At 39.6% G+C, this 19,367-nt stretch overlaps 1 protein-coding gene across 1 annotated transcript in view; it reads right to left on the bottom strand.

Moving 5' to 3' along the window:
* The window catches only part of Fam135b (family with sequence similarity 135 member B), a 256,188-nt gene that overhangs the window by 101,423 nt on the left and 135,398 nt on the right, over window positions 1-19,367 (bottom strand). Inside the window, exon 3 of the mRNA XM_028773278.1 lies at window positions 15,294-15,373. Coding sequence (XP_028629111.1) covers window positions 15,294-15,373 — 80 coding nt within the window. The remainder of the gene's footprint in view (window positions 1-15,293; window positions 15,374-19,367) is intronic.

Genomic DNA, 19,367 nt, shown 5'->3' with positions numbered 1-19,367 from the left:
GGTGTCTGCCTGCTGAGCAGGCAAGATTATTAGCTATCAGTACCCCCAAAGGTTTCCTGTAGTGGCTGAGCACAGTCCTGCCCAACCCAAGCCTAGAATGAGCTGTCCCCATCACTGGATTCACCTGGTCTCTCCTGCACTGCCTCATTTTTCCTCAATTGCCCCTCCTACCTTGAGAATTAGTGTATATACCCAGCTCTGTTGTATAGCACAAAGCTATATAAAGTATAGTCGAAAGATATAGCATTACATATATTATTGTTCACCATAATGCATGCCAGGCATGGTAATGAACAGAGTCCCATAGTCTATCATCCAGCTGGGCACAAATCCTTTATTTATGAGTTCTGGGAAACCTGAAGGCTTGGAGGAGAGGGAGAAGGAAAGTAAGGGAGGGAGGGAGAGGAAGAGAGGGGGGAGATTTGGCTACAGTAGAAAGAAATACAAAAACTGATAGGCATCAATTATTACAATTGTCCTTACCTGCTGCCACTGCTGAACATTCCCCTTGTTACAAATAAGGAAAGTATTCCCAAACCAAGGTCATTCAGCCTCACTGTCTCATGCCTGCTAGTATGGCTTCATCTCAACTTTTCAGATTGTTGTTCTAAATTACAAGGTGTCCTTAGCCACTTGACCTTCAGGACAGTGAAGGAGCCACCAGCGTTTATTCTCACTACTTACACCAGGTGCTAAATGACAGTTTGATATGTTGTTGCTCTGAATGTAGACTTTGGAGTTATTCTAGGGGCCAGATCTTTCTGATTTTTTTTGATGCCTTCAGCCTTTCTTGTCAGCTTACATGTCTTAGGGACCTGACAAGTATTTAAGGAGAACAGGGACCTAGATTCTGAGGTCACTCTACTCAGTCCTATCCATGGCTGAGCCAAAACAACTTGAGGACAGAGAACTTGCTGTCTAGAAAGGAAAACGAGTATTTTCCTGGATTGTTTCAACTGAAACTTGACAGAAGCTAGAATATCTTACAAACCCACATGCAAAGAGAAGCAGAAGAATAAAGCTGAGGTATGAATCAATTGGTAGAGTAGTTGCCAAGGAAACATGGGGACTCGTGGGGACCCTTCATGGGTTTACCAGAGTAGCCACATGGAAGTGGCTCAAAAACATCACAACGATAGAGCCAAACACATTTTGACACAAATCAGCACATCCCTACATCTCCCTATCTCACCTCCTCCAGCCATCAAAGGAAACACTGAGTTTCCAGCATCATGCTGTTGGAAAGCCTAATTATGGAGACACAAAACCTAGTCTTAACCAGGAGAACAAAGCTCTACTATATTAAATTTAAAAGTTTAAAATTCATATGATAAAAATGTTAACTAAACAAAGTTAAAACAGCAACAGTGGAAGTGAGCGACCTTGCCTGTCTTCGGTTCCTGTAGCTCGCACAAGCTGACTGCATGTACAACTCATGCATGTTGTTTCCTTTAGAGGAAGGGACACCTAAATCTACACTGGGACCTCTCTATAGCTAGATTACTAGACACAGAGAACACATGCTGGCAAGTTAGTTACGGCTTTTTCTCTCAGATTTGAGTAGAAGTCTAAGACAGCTCTAGTTTTTATAATATTCTGAAGGAGCATTCTGTTAAAGCAGCTTACCTGACAGAATGAATGACTTGGCAACAGATGATAGAGATACAATGACTTTCAGAAAGCCCTTGGGATGAAGCATAAACCTGACTTTTCTATTCTCTTGGATAAACTGGAGTTAATCCTACATTCTATATTGTATACATACACAGCCCCAAGCCCACATCCTCTGTGATAGGTCTTCTTTGGGGACCTACTATCACAACCTAATCATTTTACTTTAACATTAGGTAAGATACACCTCAGCCAGGAAGTTGAGCCATCCACAGCCATATGGCATGGCTGTAGTAGTTCAGCCCAATCCCAGGTATCCTGGGAGTGGGTCAGATGCTTTGCAAGGGACGGAACAAGTCAGTTTATTTAATTCTTACAAAAAGCCTCGTTTAGTCATCTTTAAGGGGTAGAACAATGACTCAGTTGTTAAGAACCTTTGTTGCTCTCTCAGAGAACCTGAATTCAGTTCTCAATACTCATACAGGTGATCCAAAAGAGCCATTATCAATGGAATATAGAAATAATACACTTTAACCTAGAAGAGTCTGTATATCATAAGCCCATCATTAATGTTGTACTAAGTAGTAGAAAGCCAAAATCACTTCCTCTCACACCAGGAACAAAACAAGAGTGTTCAGTCTTACCAGTTCAACTGAACATAGTTCTGAAAGTGCTAGCAACTGCAACTGGGAAAAGAAAAAAAAAAGATGTCCAAACATTGATTTTTGATAGTGGGTGACTCCAAAAAATATATTTGTTACTGAAAATGAAAAATCCATTATGAAGGTTCATAGCCTCAAAATGACTACTTTAACATATAGAAGTTCATTGAGATGTATACACTTTTGATCTGTTAAGCTTCAGTATGTGATAATTTTTTGATTTGCAAGTTTTTTACAAGAGATTTAACAAGAAGAATCAGAAAAATATAGGTTAGTAGTCTTCCCTTGTAGATACTATGATTTTATATAAACAATCTCTAAAAGCTTCAACCATATATTGTTAAAACTAACAATGCAAAACTTCATTTTACAAAATCAATATTTGTAAATCAATAGTGCCTCAGCAAAAATGACAAAATGTTGAAAAACACATCAAGAAAACAATGCCATTATTAATTCCTACCAAAATACACACACGACACACACACACACACACACACACATACACACACACAAATTCAACAATAAATTTAGCCAAAGAGAAAAATGATCTACTTTCTATAAGACACAGAAGAAAGGTATTAAAAATGATAAATATAAAAGCAAACATACTACATGCTCATGAGTTGGAGGAATTAATAATCAATCATTAAAATACACATAAAACACTGCACAGAGCAATCCAAAGACTCTACAATGCTTTTTCAAATTGGCAAATTCCATTTTTCACTTTAAATGTCTTAAAATTCATATAGAACTACAAGTAATTATGTATATCTAAGGAAATCTTTAGTAAAAGAATATTAGAGTCATTACAGTATCTAAGTTGAAAATATACACAAAACTATAAGCATCTAAATAGCCTGGCACATAACAGAACAAAGCTGGAAGGCCAGAAATAAATCTGTGTGATTTCCAGTCAGTAGACTTTCTACAGAGATGTGAAAATTGGGCAAGAGGAAAGGACAGCCTCTTCAGTAAATTGCATGGGAAACATAGTATTCATATATAGAATAAAATTACTCTTATCTTCATTTAAAAATATATACAAGGAGCAGCTGAATGATCTAAAAGTACAAAATGATTAGAATAAAAAATAAACCAAATATTCATCAAATTGGTTTCCAAGTAACAATTAGGGCTTGAATCCAGACAGACACTAGTTGTACTTTAAAAGAACTCATCTATGTACAAAGCCCTACTCAAATAATAGCAGGAATCTCCTCATTCTTTCGTTGCTACACATTTTTAAAAAGTAAAATTACAATGTGACAGTGTGTGCATTGCTCTGGAAGCTCATACATAAAACTATTAAGAAGTTTCTCAAGTCAGTGTGATGTCTGCTAAGGGATGCAGCTGTTAGTTGTCTAGTAAGCTGAGCATAGGAACGCAGAACCTTAAACCGGAGCCTTCCCCCTGGGCATGCTGGTAGGCAAGTGATCCAAGAAAGTGGAAAAGAGGCCCATTGATAAGACCTGAAATTCTGCTCTATATGGACAGGGGGACAATGAGAAACTCAGTATGAGGTACAGGTTCATAGTGTGGGGTTTGTCAGGTAACTAGATCACAAATTTGCAAGTTGGCTGGCTTCTTCATCTCACATGTACTGTACTGTGGGTCCTTTTACTGCTCTGGGGAAAATATGAAGAATAAACAAGACAGTCACAGACCTTCCTTACTATATTGATACAGATCACTACAGTAGGACAAAAGGTGGATAGTCATTGGACCCTTACTCTGTTACCCATTAAAGCATGTGCCCATCCTTGTATTCTCTCATCAAATTTGTCATGAAATACCAGGTCAGACCACAGGACAGTATGATTACAGCTGCTCATAAGTAAATCAGACTAACTTCAATGGGCTTTGAGGGGGCTATGTGACAGAGAGACAAGAGTGAATACTGCTATGGATTTACTTGCTTTAGTTGACTGAAGAATCTCCATTTTGAGGTCACAAAGCTAAGCTGTACATTGTAAACATCCTTTCAGCCTTGATAACAATTTTGACATATTCATTATGACAGCATTCGCTTAGGCTCTTTGGCAGACTTTTGCTAAAAACATCAAGTCAATTAGCACCTGCAGATATCTGATGGGTGATTCAAACAAGATCAGAGGCTTGGCATGTCTGCATTCATAGTGTATCTGTTCCATTTGCTATTAAATATCTTGAGTCAGACTGTGCTCATTTCTAAATATAGGTAAGCCAATCTTCTGAGGAAATAATTTGCCCATAACTATAACACAGGGTTACCTTGACCTATTCTGCTTGTTGGAGTATATGGGTATTCTACCTAGCCCACTCTTTTGTCAGTAGCTTAAGAACCTAAATCCTTCACCCAAACTTTAAGGTTCAAATCAACCAGTAAGACTAGGACATTTACGTAAGTTGATGACATCAGCAACAGAAAAGACTCAATATTTCCTGGATGCTGGCATGATTCAATAGCATGACAAGCACAAAGTCAAGATGTTTGAGCACACAGTAAAAACATCTTTGGATGCTGTGCCCATGACTAATGGACAATCACCAAACAAAACTCTATGTTTCCAAAAATATATCAACAAAAGCCACTTGATTTTTTATATGACTGCTGGACAGGGCTAGCTTCCTTTAGCTTCATTTGGAAGCATGAGTTGATGTTCACAGTACAGAAAGTTTGCTTGTTTTATCTATGAAAAGAGTCTTGGTCTTATGACTTCTAATGGCATAGCATTCTATTCTCTGGACCCATCATGAAGAAAGTACAAAGGTTTATATTTACTTGGATATAAAATACTAAAATTGCTTCCTCCACATTGAAAATGGTCATGATTTACTGAAAGCAGCACTATTATTAAATTTAAGAGGAAAGGTAGACATTAAGTAAATAGATGGATATATAGTGAAGTTAGCTCCAATGGTTTGAAGAACAGAATAAAGAATCATGTGACAATAGGTAAGCAGAAATCAATAAAAAAAAGTCTATGCAAGAATGTCTCTCTCATAAAAGAACATTTGAATCAAACCTGTATTAATTGATGAGACACTAAACAAATGTTGGTAGGGGAGTCAAGTTGCAGGTAAAGGGATATCCAGGTTCAAAAGCTCTGGCCTAGGATTGAACCCAATGAAGAGGAATTAGACATGACTCCAAGCATTGTTAAAGCTGATGACATAGAGCACACTGCAGCCCAATGAAGAGCTAGCTCGGCTCTAGTATAGACCAGAATCAACAGTTATGCTCTGGTTGGAACCAGAATTCCTAGGTTAGAATCTAGACTCCAATTGCTGTGAGTACATCAGTATCTTCACTTCACAGCGAAGACAGCAATAGTCCCTACCCCAAATGCTTTTATACGTCGTCTAAAGACATTTCAGTCAAGGATAGATTTCATATGTGATGACAGTCCCCTGAGATGATAGGACACGATGTTTTCATGTTTATGTAAAGACAAAATCACATAATTGATTTCTCACAAAAAATTCTTATTGTTAATCAATGCATGATAAGTGCAAAGAACATAGAATAGTGTCAGCGGGAGAGAGATCATTGTGTAAGCAATAACTACTGCTGTCACTGTCATAATGGGTTGGAAGTACAGGAGAAAAAAACAGGAAGAAAAAGAGGGCAGGATCAAGTGAAGATGATAAAAGGAAATAGAAGCAAAGAAGAAAAGTGGGGAGGAAGATAAGGAGAAGGAATAAAAGAGAAGCAGGAAATGGAGATCATATATTTAGCAAGAGTTCAAGATAATTGACACTGTTCATCCAAATGCCAGTGTGGTTTCTTTGTGAAACTTTGTTCACCTGTAACTACATAAGAATCAGTAGCTTCAAATTCATCTACCTCCACTGCAGTAAGAATATATGACCACAGCAAAAAGGAGCTGATGTCACAGGCTGGATAGTTTAGGCATGGAAATTTCATTTCTACATTTCAATTTCCCCAAGATTCAATTTCCTTAAGAATGTATGTGCCTTGCATTGAAATAAGTAAAATCTTCAAAAGAAGAGAATGCACTATTTCAAAGCAACAAAAAGGAGAACCAAACTCATTCTCTTACTTCAAGAGCATCCCATGTAAAAGCAACAGCTTCAAAGATGTACTACTCACTACACTTCTGAGATATTTCCAATTAGCTGAAACCTACCCTCAACAAAAGCATAATTCTGGAACTTCAGAATGTCCTGTAGATATAAGACAGTGCAGGAGGTGTGTTTGCCTAGTTTTCATTCCTGAGCTTTGACATAAGCCACTTACTTTTTTTGACTGACATCAACAGGAAGGAGTATGTACACTTGAAATGAAAGCCAGACTGTGGGAACTCTATTCTCCCAATTGATTTCTCTAGGGCAACCTCACTCTCATTTAAAATGCATCTTGTTCACATGGCTATGCCTCTATGGTAAAAGAGTTGGCTTCATTTGATTTCTTGAAGTCATATGGTCCTAAGTTGTACTAGGTACCCATAAGTAAAACAATGAATCAAAGGAATTCTTAAAACAAACAAACAAAAACAAACAAACAAAAAACAAAAACAAAAAAAAACAAAACAAAACCAAGAGTGCCCTTTTTCCTTGATCTTTCAAGAAACAGAAATCCCTAGAAGAATAATGTAGTTTGCCTGCTTACTGAGCACCACCATCTAGTTTAATAGAGAATATCCTGGTGGAAACTTCCAAAATTCCCCCACTGCCAATGGCACCTTCAGCTGAGCACATGTGTATTTATTTAGAGAGCTCAAGCACTCAGGACCCAGTTCAAGGTCTTTAAATACACATGCATGTGCACACATACACTCAAATGAACACACAATAACAATCTGCACTAATACTTTGATCCTTGGAGCTTTGATTTTTGCTTGCTTGCTTGCTTGCCTGCTAGCCATGAAAAAATAAATTTCTAAAAGCAAGTTATCAGTAGCCAGTTCTAATTGAAGGCTTAGGATTGCAATGCTGTGTGTATCTCTACACTCACAGAGAGTGTTGTTGATAACATTGCACAGAGATGTAAACTGAGGCCCAGAGAAGGTAATGAGGAGTTCAAGATCACTTAGATAAGTTGAACAGAACCAAACACTTGTTTCTGGAGATACTGTCCTTGATTGCTCTCACCTGTCATTGAAATAAGCTCTCTGAAGCCCTGTGCTTAAATCTCTGGATACATGTACCAATTTCTTCAATGTCTTTCTAGGTCCCTTTGCTAAATGCAATATAGCTTATGTAGGCTTTTCTCCTATAAGTCAAAGTGATACTCCCCACGAGAGGATTAGGTCTTATCCTAGAGGCTTAGGAGGCTCCAACTATGAGGACATGGACAGAGCAGGGGTGTCTAATATCATTGAGACCCGATGAGGGACCTTGCTCATTTTCCAAACAGAGGGAGTTTGCACTGTTGACCCTGGGCACGAGCACCAGATGTGCCTCACAGAAACTTTCCCAGATGGTCTTTGACCCCTAGAACCCTGAGTCTCTCTTCCTGAACCTCATCTCTATCAATGATCACCAATTTCCTTCCCATTCACAGCAGATCTTCAAGCATCTCTGATCTGTATTGTGTATTAACAGTGCCTCATACACATCCAATTTTGAGCAGGTAGAAATTTAAGATCTAGCAGACACCTTAAAAGAATTAACAGCAACTGTGGCAGGGAGAGAGAGAAATTGTCCCTGTTTGATGAAGTATGGTGATGATATGCAGATATGGTGTCTTTGTACATTCTTGTGAATATTTGGAACCCAAAAAAATCTATCAACTACATATACCAACTTAATGGATCTTTGGCTATGTAGGCTCTTTCCTAATGATTAGTCCACATATACTGAGCTAAATGAAAGTCACAGGGTGGGAATGAATCCGTTTAACTAAAATCTGACAACTCCCAGCTCTCTGTAACTAGACGTTTCCAGACTCTGTTGGTAAAAGGGTAGACAAAGCTGTGGGTGTTAGTAATTTATTAAGGGTTTACCCTCAGTGAGGTGACAGGGGCAGTGGGAAGCTGGGTGGAAAGATAGAAAAGCAGCACTAGCATAGTTCATAAGCTTCCAGCATGTGCTTCATGTCACATTTCTATCTTCTCCTAGAGGTGGAGAGCTGAGCCTCCAAGCTTCTACATTAATAACTACAAGCCCAGGGCAGAACTTTTATTGGGGAAGTAAGGGAGCAAGATTCAAATTTCCTAGAAAGATTAGTCCTTAGAACAAATGTTGTGCCCTGCATGTGGTCCTCCATAGTAAAGACATGGCTTCTAGTTAGAGAAAGAAAACAAGCTTCAGTAGGATAGATGTGCTGAACAAGTAGAAACAGCCACATATGGGAGGGATCAAGCCTGCTTTTCCAAATTGTATGAAGGATACTGAGGTGAGAGCCATTTATGCTAACAGTGATGATCACCCTTGTACAGTCTGTTCATGGGGACCACATGCGGTATTTCTGCCTATCTAATGTTGCAAAATGAAACACTGGAAAGGAAAAGACAGGCATCCAAAGTGGAATGGGCACCAGGAGCAGGAGCAACTATCAATCAAAGCAGGTGAAGTGACAGATGATGTCAGGGAACTCTTGAAGCAGGCCCTGAACCCAGGAAGCTTTAAGATGCTATCTCAAGAGCAATGAGATGCTAACTTGACACAAAGGCTGAGTCCCTGGGCAGCTGGAAGAGCAGGTTTTCACAGTGAGAGGGGCAGAGGTAAGGAAATCCTGACCATTGTTATTCTCAAACTGCTGGTTTGACCTGGCTGCAGCTAAGTAGATTGTATGGTAATGGATTGTAATGCCTCTTTGAATTTCCACAGATTAAAGCAGACAGCCACTTTGTCAACCTTGAGCTGGCTTTTCTCAGACCCTAGCTGGATCAGAGCCTAAGAGATGAGTGTTTTACCTGCTTAGCATTCTCCATGAAAACAGGCATATTTGATATTTAGGTGCACTTTAATGGACCATGAAAGGAAATTAGATTGATTCATTTGAGAAATAAATGTCTCTCCCCGCCCCTACACAGTGAAGCTCTTAAGTGCTTCCACTTAGTGGAAATGGAAATTACCTCTCAAAACATTACGAAAACTAATCACTGCAAATTTTATACATTTCCACAATTTACTCTGCTATCTTTTCCTTTGCTTTGATGAGCAGACACAAGCAGATGCCTGTTCTTAACCTAATCAGTTCCTACAGTCTCAGTACACTTTGATGGGCACCTCCCTACCATGTCAGCCCTAATTGATCAGTCCCTAGGGAAATGACTTTTGCTTTTCTTTACCATCCCTGGAGAAGGAAGAAATGACAGGCTTTATGAAACAGAACTTTTTATGGAGATAAATACCCAAGGCTAAGTATTTTGAATGTCTTTCCATTGTCATGGGCATGCTGAGACCCTGAACTCAGAAGAGGGAGGGAAATGCTTTGAAGTAGCATAATTAGATATTTAAAGTGCTTTATGTCTAGGTTTCCAAGAGGCATTGGAGCAGTTCATTGGATGCAGAAAAAATAAATGTTGTTTTGACCTTGCAGATTCGGGTAGCATTTTTAGACAGATAATGTGTGTTTAGCCCTTCCTACACATACAAATCCATGTACTCATAAGTGTGTAAATTTTAATGTATAGATATGGTGTTTAATTTTGGTTGTCTGTTTAACTGGAAATGGGAGTCAGGTACGTAAAGTGTCTCTGAGCAGAGCAGTGAGGCATTTCTAGGAAGGATTTACTGAGAAAGGGAAGATCAATCTTGGTGTCAGAACAGTCCTGAGAGGAAAACCAGTTGTTTTTGCCTAGTGCCTTTGCTCCCTAATACTGACTATATTCGTTGCATGGCTGTCCCTTCTGTTCCAGTTACCACAGACACTAGATACCAGTTGTTTTGGCCTAATAAAATGGACCTAAGACCCATGGCTCTTCAGAGATTTTCCTGGCCTTCAATGCCATATATATTGGGATTGCTGGTGCATCATCCAGCTTCATGTATTAGACAGATACCAAGTTCTCGGATTCTCTAGTATAAGACAGCCATTGTTGAACTACCAAGCATGCATCATGCAAACCAATCTAGTAAATCTCCTTTGCAATACATATATATTCTATTGCTCTATTCCTCTAAAGACCATAACTAATAGGCACTTATATGTATACAAATACATTGTAAACTCAAATGAGTACGATGATGCCATGTCTTACCTGCTTAGAATAGAGAAATTGTATTCCTTTAGAGTCACAAATACCCCTGTCAAAGCCTCTCCTTACCCACATTAAAGTTCTTACTGTCTCATACCTGACTCAGCTCTGCCTTAGGAACTCTTATGTTGGCTTCATTTATGAGCTTTTGTTAAACCCATGGTAAAATGCTTCATTGATAAAAGTCTAAAATCTGCCTGGCCCTTTTACATCACATTTCAATCATGATTCAGCAGGCCCACCATCAAGCTTGTGAATCCTCGGTTACCTGACTTGGGGGTTGAAGACTTTGAGGTGGGAGAATGGAATTTTAACACAGATGAATCCAGAGTCTGATGAGAGTATGACCTGCCTCTCAAATAGCCATATCCCTTCATCTAATCATTTCCCAGTTTTAACTACATCAAAATTAGAACAGGAATACACTGTGAGGAGTCTATTCTCTTTTAGATTGTAGAACAGTAAAGGGATGCCCAAGACAATCACCTGCTCTGCCCTATTCTGGTCCTATTCTGGTGATAACAGAGACCTTAATGTTAGGGCCAAGCTTCCAAATGTCCCTCCATTCACACAGAAGTGTCTTACTTTGTACCCAACACTCATCCCTGTGAGCATGTCTAATATGGTTATAGTTGTCACCTAATAAAGTACCTGTTCCTTCTCTGACACTGGGATCTATTAAAATGCCCAAGGGAAGAATTGTTCCTAACCATCAAAAGCTCAGAGCTTGTCACAATCCACTCAAGGAGATGTTGGCTAACCCACACAAGAATAAATCATCAGTTTCCAGAGAAACATTTCCTCAAATTATTTTTTAAAAACTATTATGACAGGTAGTAAGGGGACACACAGGTTATTTATATCCATGCAATAAAGAATCTAACCATGAAAATTCTCTCTTGGAAAACTCAATGTAACATTGTTCTGTACCTACAGGATCTGCATTGAAACCATCTGAACCATGGGAATGTGCTTCTATATGATACTAAAAAGCCATCATGCTGGAAGAAAAGAGAAAGCATACCCCTTGTTGAATGGCTGAAAACACTGCATATTTGAACAGCACTGGGCTCATGTGGTCGAGGCATTTCCCTTAATTTCTCTGTGCTTTTCAGAGAAGACTTCTCCCTATCATATGGCACAAATCCAGCAGGTCTCCCTTCTCACTTTGACTGTCCCATTTCTCAAGAATATACTAAATCTAATCTGTCCAAATATGAAGACTCTAGGTGAATATTAAGTGGAATTTTAATACAGATGAATCCAGGTTCCAGTGGTTGAGTTCCCACCGTGGCCTCTGCCTGATAATTCACCGTACCTTCATCTTTGGCCAGGTTCTTGACTTTCTAGGCCCCACTGAGAGTTTCTTCCTCAATCAAGCTGCTCTGTTCCTACTTAATTATTTGCTACATCAGGAATCTGCAAGCTATCTCCCTACTGTATCACTATCATGACTTTTATTTCATGAGATGTCTATGCGAACACCTGTATCCACAGGAGTGAGACCAAGACTCTGCCCAAAGCAAAATATTGTTAAATAGATACCTGTATTATGCACCATAACCATACTTACCCTAGTGAACAATTAGTTATTCTAAGCATTCTTTGAGCCCAGCAACTTTCTATCTATCTTCCTCACAGAATTTTGGTCCATAACACAAGCCTGGGAGGTAAGTACCACCCAATGAGCCCATATAATAACTTCTGATTTCATATGGCGTGGAGGTGGGAGGAAGGATTGAAATATGAGCATCTCCGTGCCCATGACACTCTCCTCCACTGAATCCTGCTTCCCTAGACCAAGTAAGCTTTGTTTATGACCACATTAAAGACAACTGAAACAAACAAACAAAAACAAACAAATTGAATATACTACATTGAAAACACAATAATGGGTGCTGAAAATATCATTGGCCCCGCTTTGAAATTCCTAGATTTTTTTTTTAGTTCCCTCATACTTTGCTTCCAAAACATCCATATTTATTATTTTCTATTTATAAGTGATAGAGAGTATGTCTGAATGATTGCCTGTAAAAATGACTGTCAGTGTCCTCCCAACACAGGATAGAAGGGAGTGCGTTAAAAGGAGAGATGAAGTGTATTTTCCTTCCAGGTAAAAATGGACAGCCTTTTCCTAGATTTGACCAATGACATACAGGAGAAAAACCCTTTACCAGCTCTACACAGAGCAAGGAAGCAATATAGAATTCTCTTTGTTTTTATCTCAGAGTAATAGAACTACCAGGTAAAGTAGTTTGCCACTCCAGCTAGATGCAGAACCTAGCTATCCTTTAAGCAGTGAACTGAGAGATCAGAACTGTGGCTGAAGAAGTCCTGAGTGCTCCATTCTAGCTGAGGCCTCAGGTAACACTAGCCCATCACCGAGCATGGCAAGCTCAGCTCACTTGAAAAATATCAAGCTATTCTGACATTGTTTTTAGCACCAAGTTTTGGAATCATGTGTAATGTAAACACACAAAAAAAAATGTGTTATAATTAGAAAATTCTCCTTGAAGGAGAAATAAATCTGCACTGTATCTCTCACCCATGAAACCATCTGACTATAAGTTCCTGCTAGTGTGTTTGGCGTTCTGGTCTACATACCGTTTGAGTCCAGAGCTCAAGGGCATGAGAACAATATCACAGTCACCACTCTGTTAAACTAGACCAGAAAGGAAATAAACTTCAGCCTAAAATTCCATATCTTACTGGTTTCCTTTGTCTTTGCAGGATCATCTCAATTGCTTCCTTCTCTATGGGTTCCAAAAGCTCCTGCATACCCAGCAGCCTCTGGTTCTCACAGGCAGGACTGCCCGCTCCAGTGAAGGTACATCAATGCAAGGAGCTGAGTTCATGCTGCCAAGAACATCAGAGAGGAGAGAGACCAACTCCACACTGGCCTACAGATGGCTCCTATCAATCAGCTGATTCTCCCACTACTCCCACAGAAATTTGCTTTGATTTTAAGAACAAGACCTTGGCTCATAACTCTGACTTATAACCTCTCACAGAGCAGACTTATAGACCCTTACTTTATGGCCATTCCCATCACAACACACGTATATTTATCATTTCTATAAAACATATTTGTTGTATATCACCTTTGCAAACAGAGAAAGATGCTGTGGAGGTGAATTTCTGTCTTCAGATTTCAAGTAAAGAAATAAAGTCTAAGTGCTGACTATTTACCTCAGTTCGTACAGTCAATTTATCTGAAGCAGAACCTAAGTATAATGCTGTCTTAGTGGATGACATGGGCTAAAGCAGGGAAGGAACAAACCGTACAGTATGGGAAAGAGGGAAATGTTTTCTAAATTGCATTGAGTCCCTACTGAAGGGAGTATAGATGATAATAGAAAATGAAACCTCCTTTCCTCTTCTAAGATGCTTGATTTGTTCCCAACAGGAAAATGGACTAGAGAAATACCTTGGGCACATAGTGACTTAACTGATGAACTAATACCTGCTCAGCTCAGACTTGAGAAAGAAGCAGGTGGCCAGCTGAGTCTCTCTATGGGCCTTGAGTTAGAATAATCGCAAGCCTTCACTCGATGTCTATGTATCTCACTTGTGGGGTCTCAACTGCACATGCTTTCACTCACCCCAGTGCTGTTGTCCATTCCTAATGGGTTATATGAAGTGGGGCTGTGATTGTCATTTCTGACAATCAGGGTCACTCTTACTTCTAATGATGAACAGCTGCCCTGCGGGTTTCCACCTCCACTTCCTTTCTTTTCCTCTGCCCTGAAGGCAGAATCATTTCCTGTAAGACTTGCTAGAATGTACGGTTCTGTCAGATTTGCTTCTCAATTACCCTGTACTACAGCTAGTTAGGATTTTGCATGGTTTTCTTGTTCAGAGGATACTGTGTTTCCCACTCAGCCCTAACAGACTGGCTCCATAAAGCCTTGGGTTTCCATTTAGCTCTCTAGCATCAAAATTAGGACCTGGGCTTTGCTTGATAGCTTTTTACACGGGGGTATGAAAGGTTATCTAACAGGCCTGAGCACAGCAAGCATGGCAACGACAGGTTTCGCTCTTTGTCCCCTTTCCTCTCCCTTGCTAAAAATCCTTAGATTATATTCCTGAAGCTAGCCCCCAAAGTCCATTCCCTTATTTGTCTACCTACTCATTGTCAAGACAGAAGATAAAGGTCCAACATTCAAACTTCATTATTTGGCTACACTGGCTAACCTTTCTATGTACTCAAGACTTACAAGTTCATTCTAGCACAGACTTCCTCCTTTTCTCATTAAAAACCCACTCCTGCAAACAGACAAAAAAACACCTGCTGCTGCTGCTGCTGCTGCTGCTCCTGCTGCTGCTGCTGCTCCTGCTGCTTGCTGTCTTCCCCTGTTCAAATCTGGAGGCTGCCTTTCAACCCAAGTTTACCTCTCCCGAATAATAAATCTCCATTGTGCTGAGAATTTGGTGTCTGGATAGTTCTTATACAGACTCTGAGGAGTTGGCATTCTTTACAGAGTGATGACATTCAGACCCACTCTTGTACCTAGAAAGTCCTAGCCTAAATGCTCATTTACTTGGTCCCCTGAACCCATAGCAACAGGCTTCCCCTTACCTATCTGCTGGATAATACTTCTCATTAATTTCACCCAGGATATAACTTTACCCAACCTGCTGCAGACAGTTTCTGCCAGGCACCAGACACTCCTGAGAATAATTTTTTTCAGCCAAGTATCCTTAACAATGCTGTTCACACAAAGCCACTTTCAATAGTGGGTCTGCCTTTCCAGAACTCACTGGCCCAATGGTTGACAGTGAGCATTCCCCTGTGTTCTGCCAGACCATGACACACAAGGACATGTGATGGTTTACTCCTGAGGCAGGAGCCCTGCTTTCCACTCACCTGACTGCCCAACGATGGAAGCACTCAGTCTGTGGGGGATCCTTGAGGACACTTTCAAGGTCACTCGGATCTGGTAATACCTACAAAGAAAACAGAAACCAGGCCATGATGATATGACTACTTAACGTGGCTTCTAAAACTATCTAGACATAATTATGGAAAGTCATAGGAAACCACTGAAGATCCCAGATGCCATGCAGTTATCTGGAAGGAAACAAAACAAGATTTTACTGGAGCAGTTAAAGGAGAAGTGATAGGATGGAGAGGGATGCAGGAAACTTCATTACTTCAAATCACATAAGACTGAACAAGGTTTGAGTTGATTGAGTTGATACCAATACAGAAAAGGAACAAATGGGTTACATGACAATCAGTATATAGATATGTTGTTGTTGTTGATGTGGTGGTGGCAATGTTTGGTTTTTTAGTCTAGAAAAATTAACTGTCACAGGAAGATAGGACAATATAGGGCTGGAAATCCATATATGAACGGACTTGATGACTTGTAAAATACACACATATGTGCTTGTGAGTGTGTACCTTTCTTTTACATACCTCCTTGAGGCACGTAGAAGATGGGTTGTCATTTTGTATATATTGCTAACCACTTTTTCCAGTGTAGTCATTTCCTTATCTTACCATATTTTTGTTCCATCACATCCACATTTGGTCCTCCTATGTAAGCTCTCAAGCTCTTAGTAACCACTCCTCTGTAAACCTTGATGCTTTGGTATTAATGATCTTTGCACTTGTAAGCACTTGGGAACCATTTCTGGCATGATTGTCCTCTCCTTTCACATATCTCAAACCCACAGTAAAGTGAAATGTAAATCAGATAAGGTGAACTGCAAGTAAAAGGACCATGAACCACATCAGCTCCCTGTGGCTCACTGTGCTCCTAGCTCAGGAGTCTGGTACCGACTATGTCAGTGGTATCATGAATAGTGGCAAAATATATCTGGGGAGGGTGTTAGGTGTTATTTTGATGTATACACATTGAACAAAGGAGATGTGGTCCTCAGAGCAGTGGCCATGGCTATATGACTAGAGTCTGGGTGGTAGTTTTGAGCTGACCAACTCTGACTTTATCATGTAATTCAAGAAATTTCTCTGACATGTGTGAGCTGAGTGATTTTGAATCTATGATGTAATTTTCTGAACCTATTTTGATTTCTGTAAAATGAGACATAAAATATCAAAAAAGTCCCTTAAATGAGGGTGAAATATAACAAAGGAAAAAAAAAGAGTATGACTTCTGCCTCTAAAGAGTGGAACACCAAATGCTTATATTTTCCTATTCTTTTCCTCAAACACAAGGAAAACTCCAAGGGCACAAAAGGAACACAAGGAGACAAAGATGGAGAGACACACAGGATAGGTGCTCTGGGAGAAGGAAAGCCATGGTGGTAACTTTCCAGACTTCCACTTTTACCCCTTGTATCATAAACTGAGTATTGGGGAGTTTTTTAGCCATCAAGTCAAAACCACGAAAGACTAGGCATACACACACACACCAAATAAGAAGAACATAACAAAAGAGAAAACAGATAACAACTGTCTGCCTCCTACCAGTGACATAGAAAAACAGCAGCACCTCCACACACAGTAGACGGTACAGAGTCCACATGGTAACAAAGCTCCACCTTGATCCTTAGATGAAAGCAGAATTCCATCTTCACTGAGATCCAGAATTACATCCTTAGCAGATGGTAGTGACCCTGGTTTTAGTGGGGACCATAGAGGGAAGCTAGAATTCCACCTTCCAGCCCACACTGATAGGAATATAAGTGCATCAGTAACATTCGAGCTTTTTGTTTGTTTGGTTTTGAGAATTCCATGCATAGATAATGTGTTTGCATCACTTTCCCCCCCTTCAAACTCCTCCTGTGCCCCTCAGATTCTTCACAATTGTTTTACACACACACACACACACACACACACACACACACACACTATACAACTTGTACACTACAGGAAAAAAGGCATTTCTCAACATGTTTTCTTGAAGCTGTTCAACACCTGCAGGCAAAAAAATAATTACAAACAAACCTCAAATTAAATCTCCAGCCTCACATAAAATCTGTCCCCAAACTGGTCTCTCACTCAAATGAAAAAAATAAGCCTATTAAGACAACGTCTACACTACTGATTTTAATGGAGAAGTCTAGCTGGTACCTATATAGAGCTTTTACCCCTACTGGCTAGTGATCTTGGGACTGGAAAGTATGCTGCACACTACCAAGGGAGAAATGTAAACACCAACACAGCTACAAACCCTTCTATCTACAATGATATACTATGTGCAAGATAGTCTAGTGCAATGATGGCACAAAGCCTGTAGAAGCAACCAACCAGTATCTGATTTGATTTAAGACCTAGTCCCTGAGATGGTACCCATACACATGACACTGCATGAGTGAGCAAGAACATGAGATTAGATAGCCCAAGAACAAAGGGGAAAACACATATTACTGCTATACAAAGAGAATAGAGCAATAAAATGAATCCTAATGGCATTCTGTTATGCTCATGGTTAAGAATCTTGCTCAACTCTCATTAGAGAAGCTTCCTAGAGCAGCAGATGGAAACAAATATAGAGAGCCACAGCAAGACAATATGCATAGAGTGACATATTTTGAAAGACTGAGCCCTAAATGGAGGGTCTTCATCAAACTCTCCCCTCAGTGCTCAGGGAAACCTAAGGAATAAGAAGCAGGAGACAAAATATTGTAAGTGCCAGAAGAAATGAAGAACAGAAAGGAAATGAGACCTAAATACAGCAGGACCACTACACAAATAAACTCGCAGAGACAGAGGCAGCATGCACAGCACCAGGAACATGCACATCACCTGCATGGGTCTGCACCAGGTGGGGTCCTAGAACTAAAAGGAGAAGTGGACACATGCTCCCATTCCTAACCCAGAAGCATCTGGAAATAAAAAATAATTTTATCCAAGATAGTCTTACTGAGGGAAACAAACTACTCTAAAGGGTAGTGGGAATGTCCAGCAGTAGCCAACACAGAATGAACTCAAAGGCAGTTGAGAGGTTCTTTTCTCATAGTGTCCTGTCAGGGCTTTGTGTTTAATTTTAATATTAATTTTCCCACTTACTTATTTACTTACTTACCTATTTATTACCCTATAAGTTTTGCATATATATATATATATATATATATATATATTCCAATTTTAATGTTTTATGGGATTCTTGAATATGCAAAAAAGTGTGTCTCTGCATCTATATCTGTGTCTTGTATCTCTTAGGCTCTTTTCTTTCTGTTTGTTTTATCCTATTCTGATTTTTGGCTTCATTTTATCCTATTATATTTTATTATTACCCCTTTGAAGTCTGTTCTCTATTGAGAAATGAAACGGGATGGATCTGGATGGGAAAGATGAGAAGGAGGAATTGGAAAGACTAGAGAGAAAGAAAACCATAATCAGAGTATGTCATATGGGAACTGGTATTAATTAAAAATAATATATAAGTCTAATGCATTTAGAAAAAATAGAAAATATTTTAAATATATTCTAAACACTGTACTAAGCAGAATTCTTAGACCCTGAATCCAAAGTATGGCCTATGAAAGCAAACAAGGGTGAATCCAATTTCATTAATATTAAATACTTTTGTGCCATAGCAGATGCAGTTGAGGATCACAGTTGAAGCCTCAGGAGAAAGCATCGGCAAATCTCATGTAAATTGTATTCATTATTTGTGAACAACATCCTCATAGGATCACGTACATGTTAGCATTTGTTAACCTTGGATTCAAAGCTCCTATATTCTTTGTGCTTATTCACAGACACGGGTCTGGCTTCAATCAATAGACCCATCTAACATTCAAACAGCAGTGAAGACTGAGGAAATGATCCTGCAGGCACACTTGCATTTGACAACATTATACTTCTAGTAGATTTCTTTGTTATTAAACATGCCCACCCCAGGGTGGTGCTGTGAGGCTGATCAGTGCTCCAAACTCATGTCCCTAATATTAAGAGGAAGTGTATGAACATCCCAGGAACTCCTGTCTCTACCTCCCCAGTTCTGGGGATAGGTTTTAGCATGAA

The sequence above is a fragment of the Grammomys surdaster genome, unplaced genomic scaffold (genome assembly GCF_004785775.1).
Source record: "Grammomys surdaster isolate TR1022 unplaced genomic scaffold, NIH_TR_1.0 224, whole genome shotgun sequence".
Taxonomy (NCBI): domain Eukaryota; kingdom Metazoa; phylum Chordata; class Mammalia; order Rodentia; family Muridae; genus Grammomys; species Grammomys surdaster.
The sequence above is the reverse complement of the archived record's forward strand: the minus strand, read 5'-3'. Positions and strand labels throughout refer to the sequence as shown.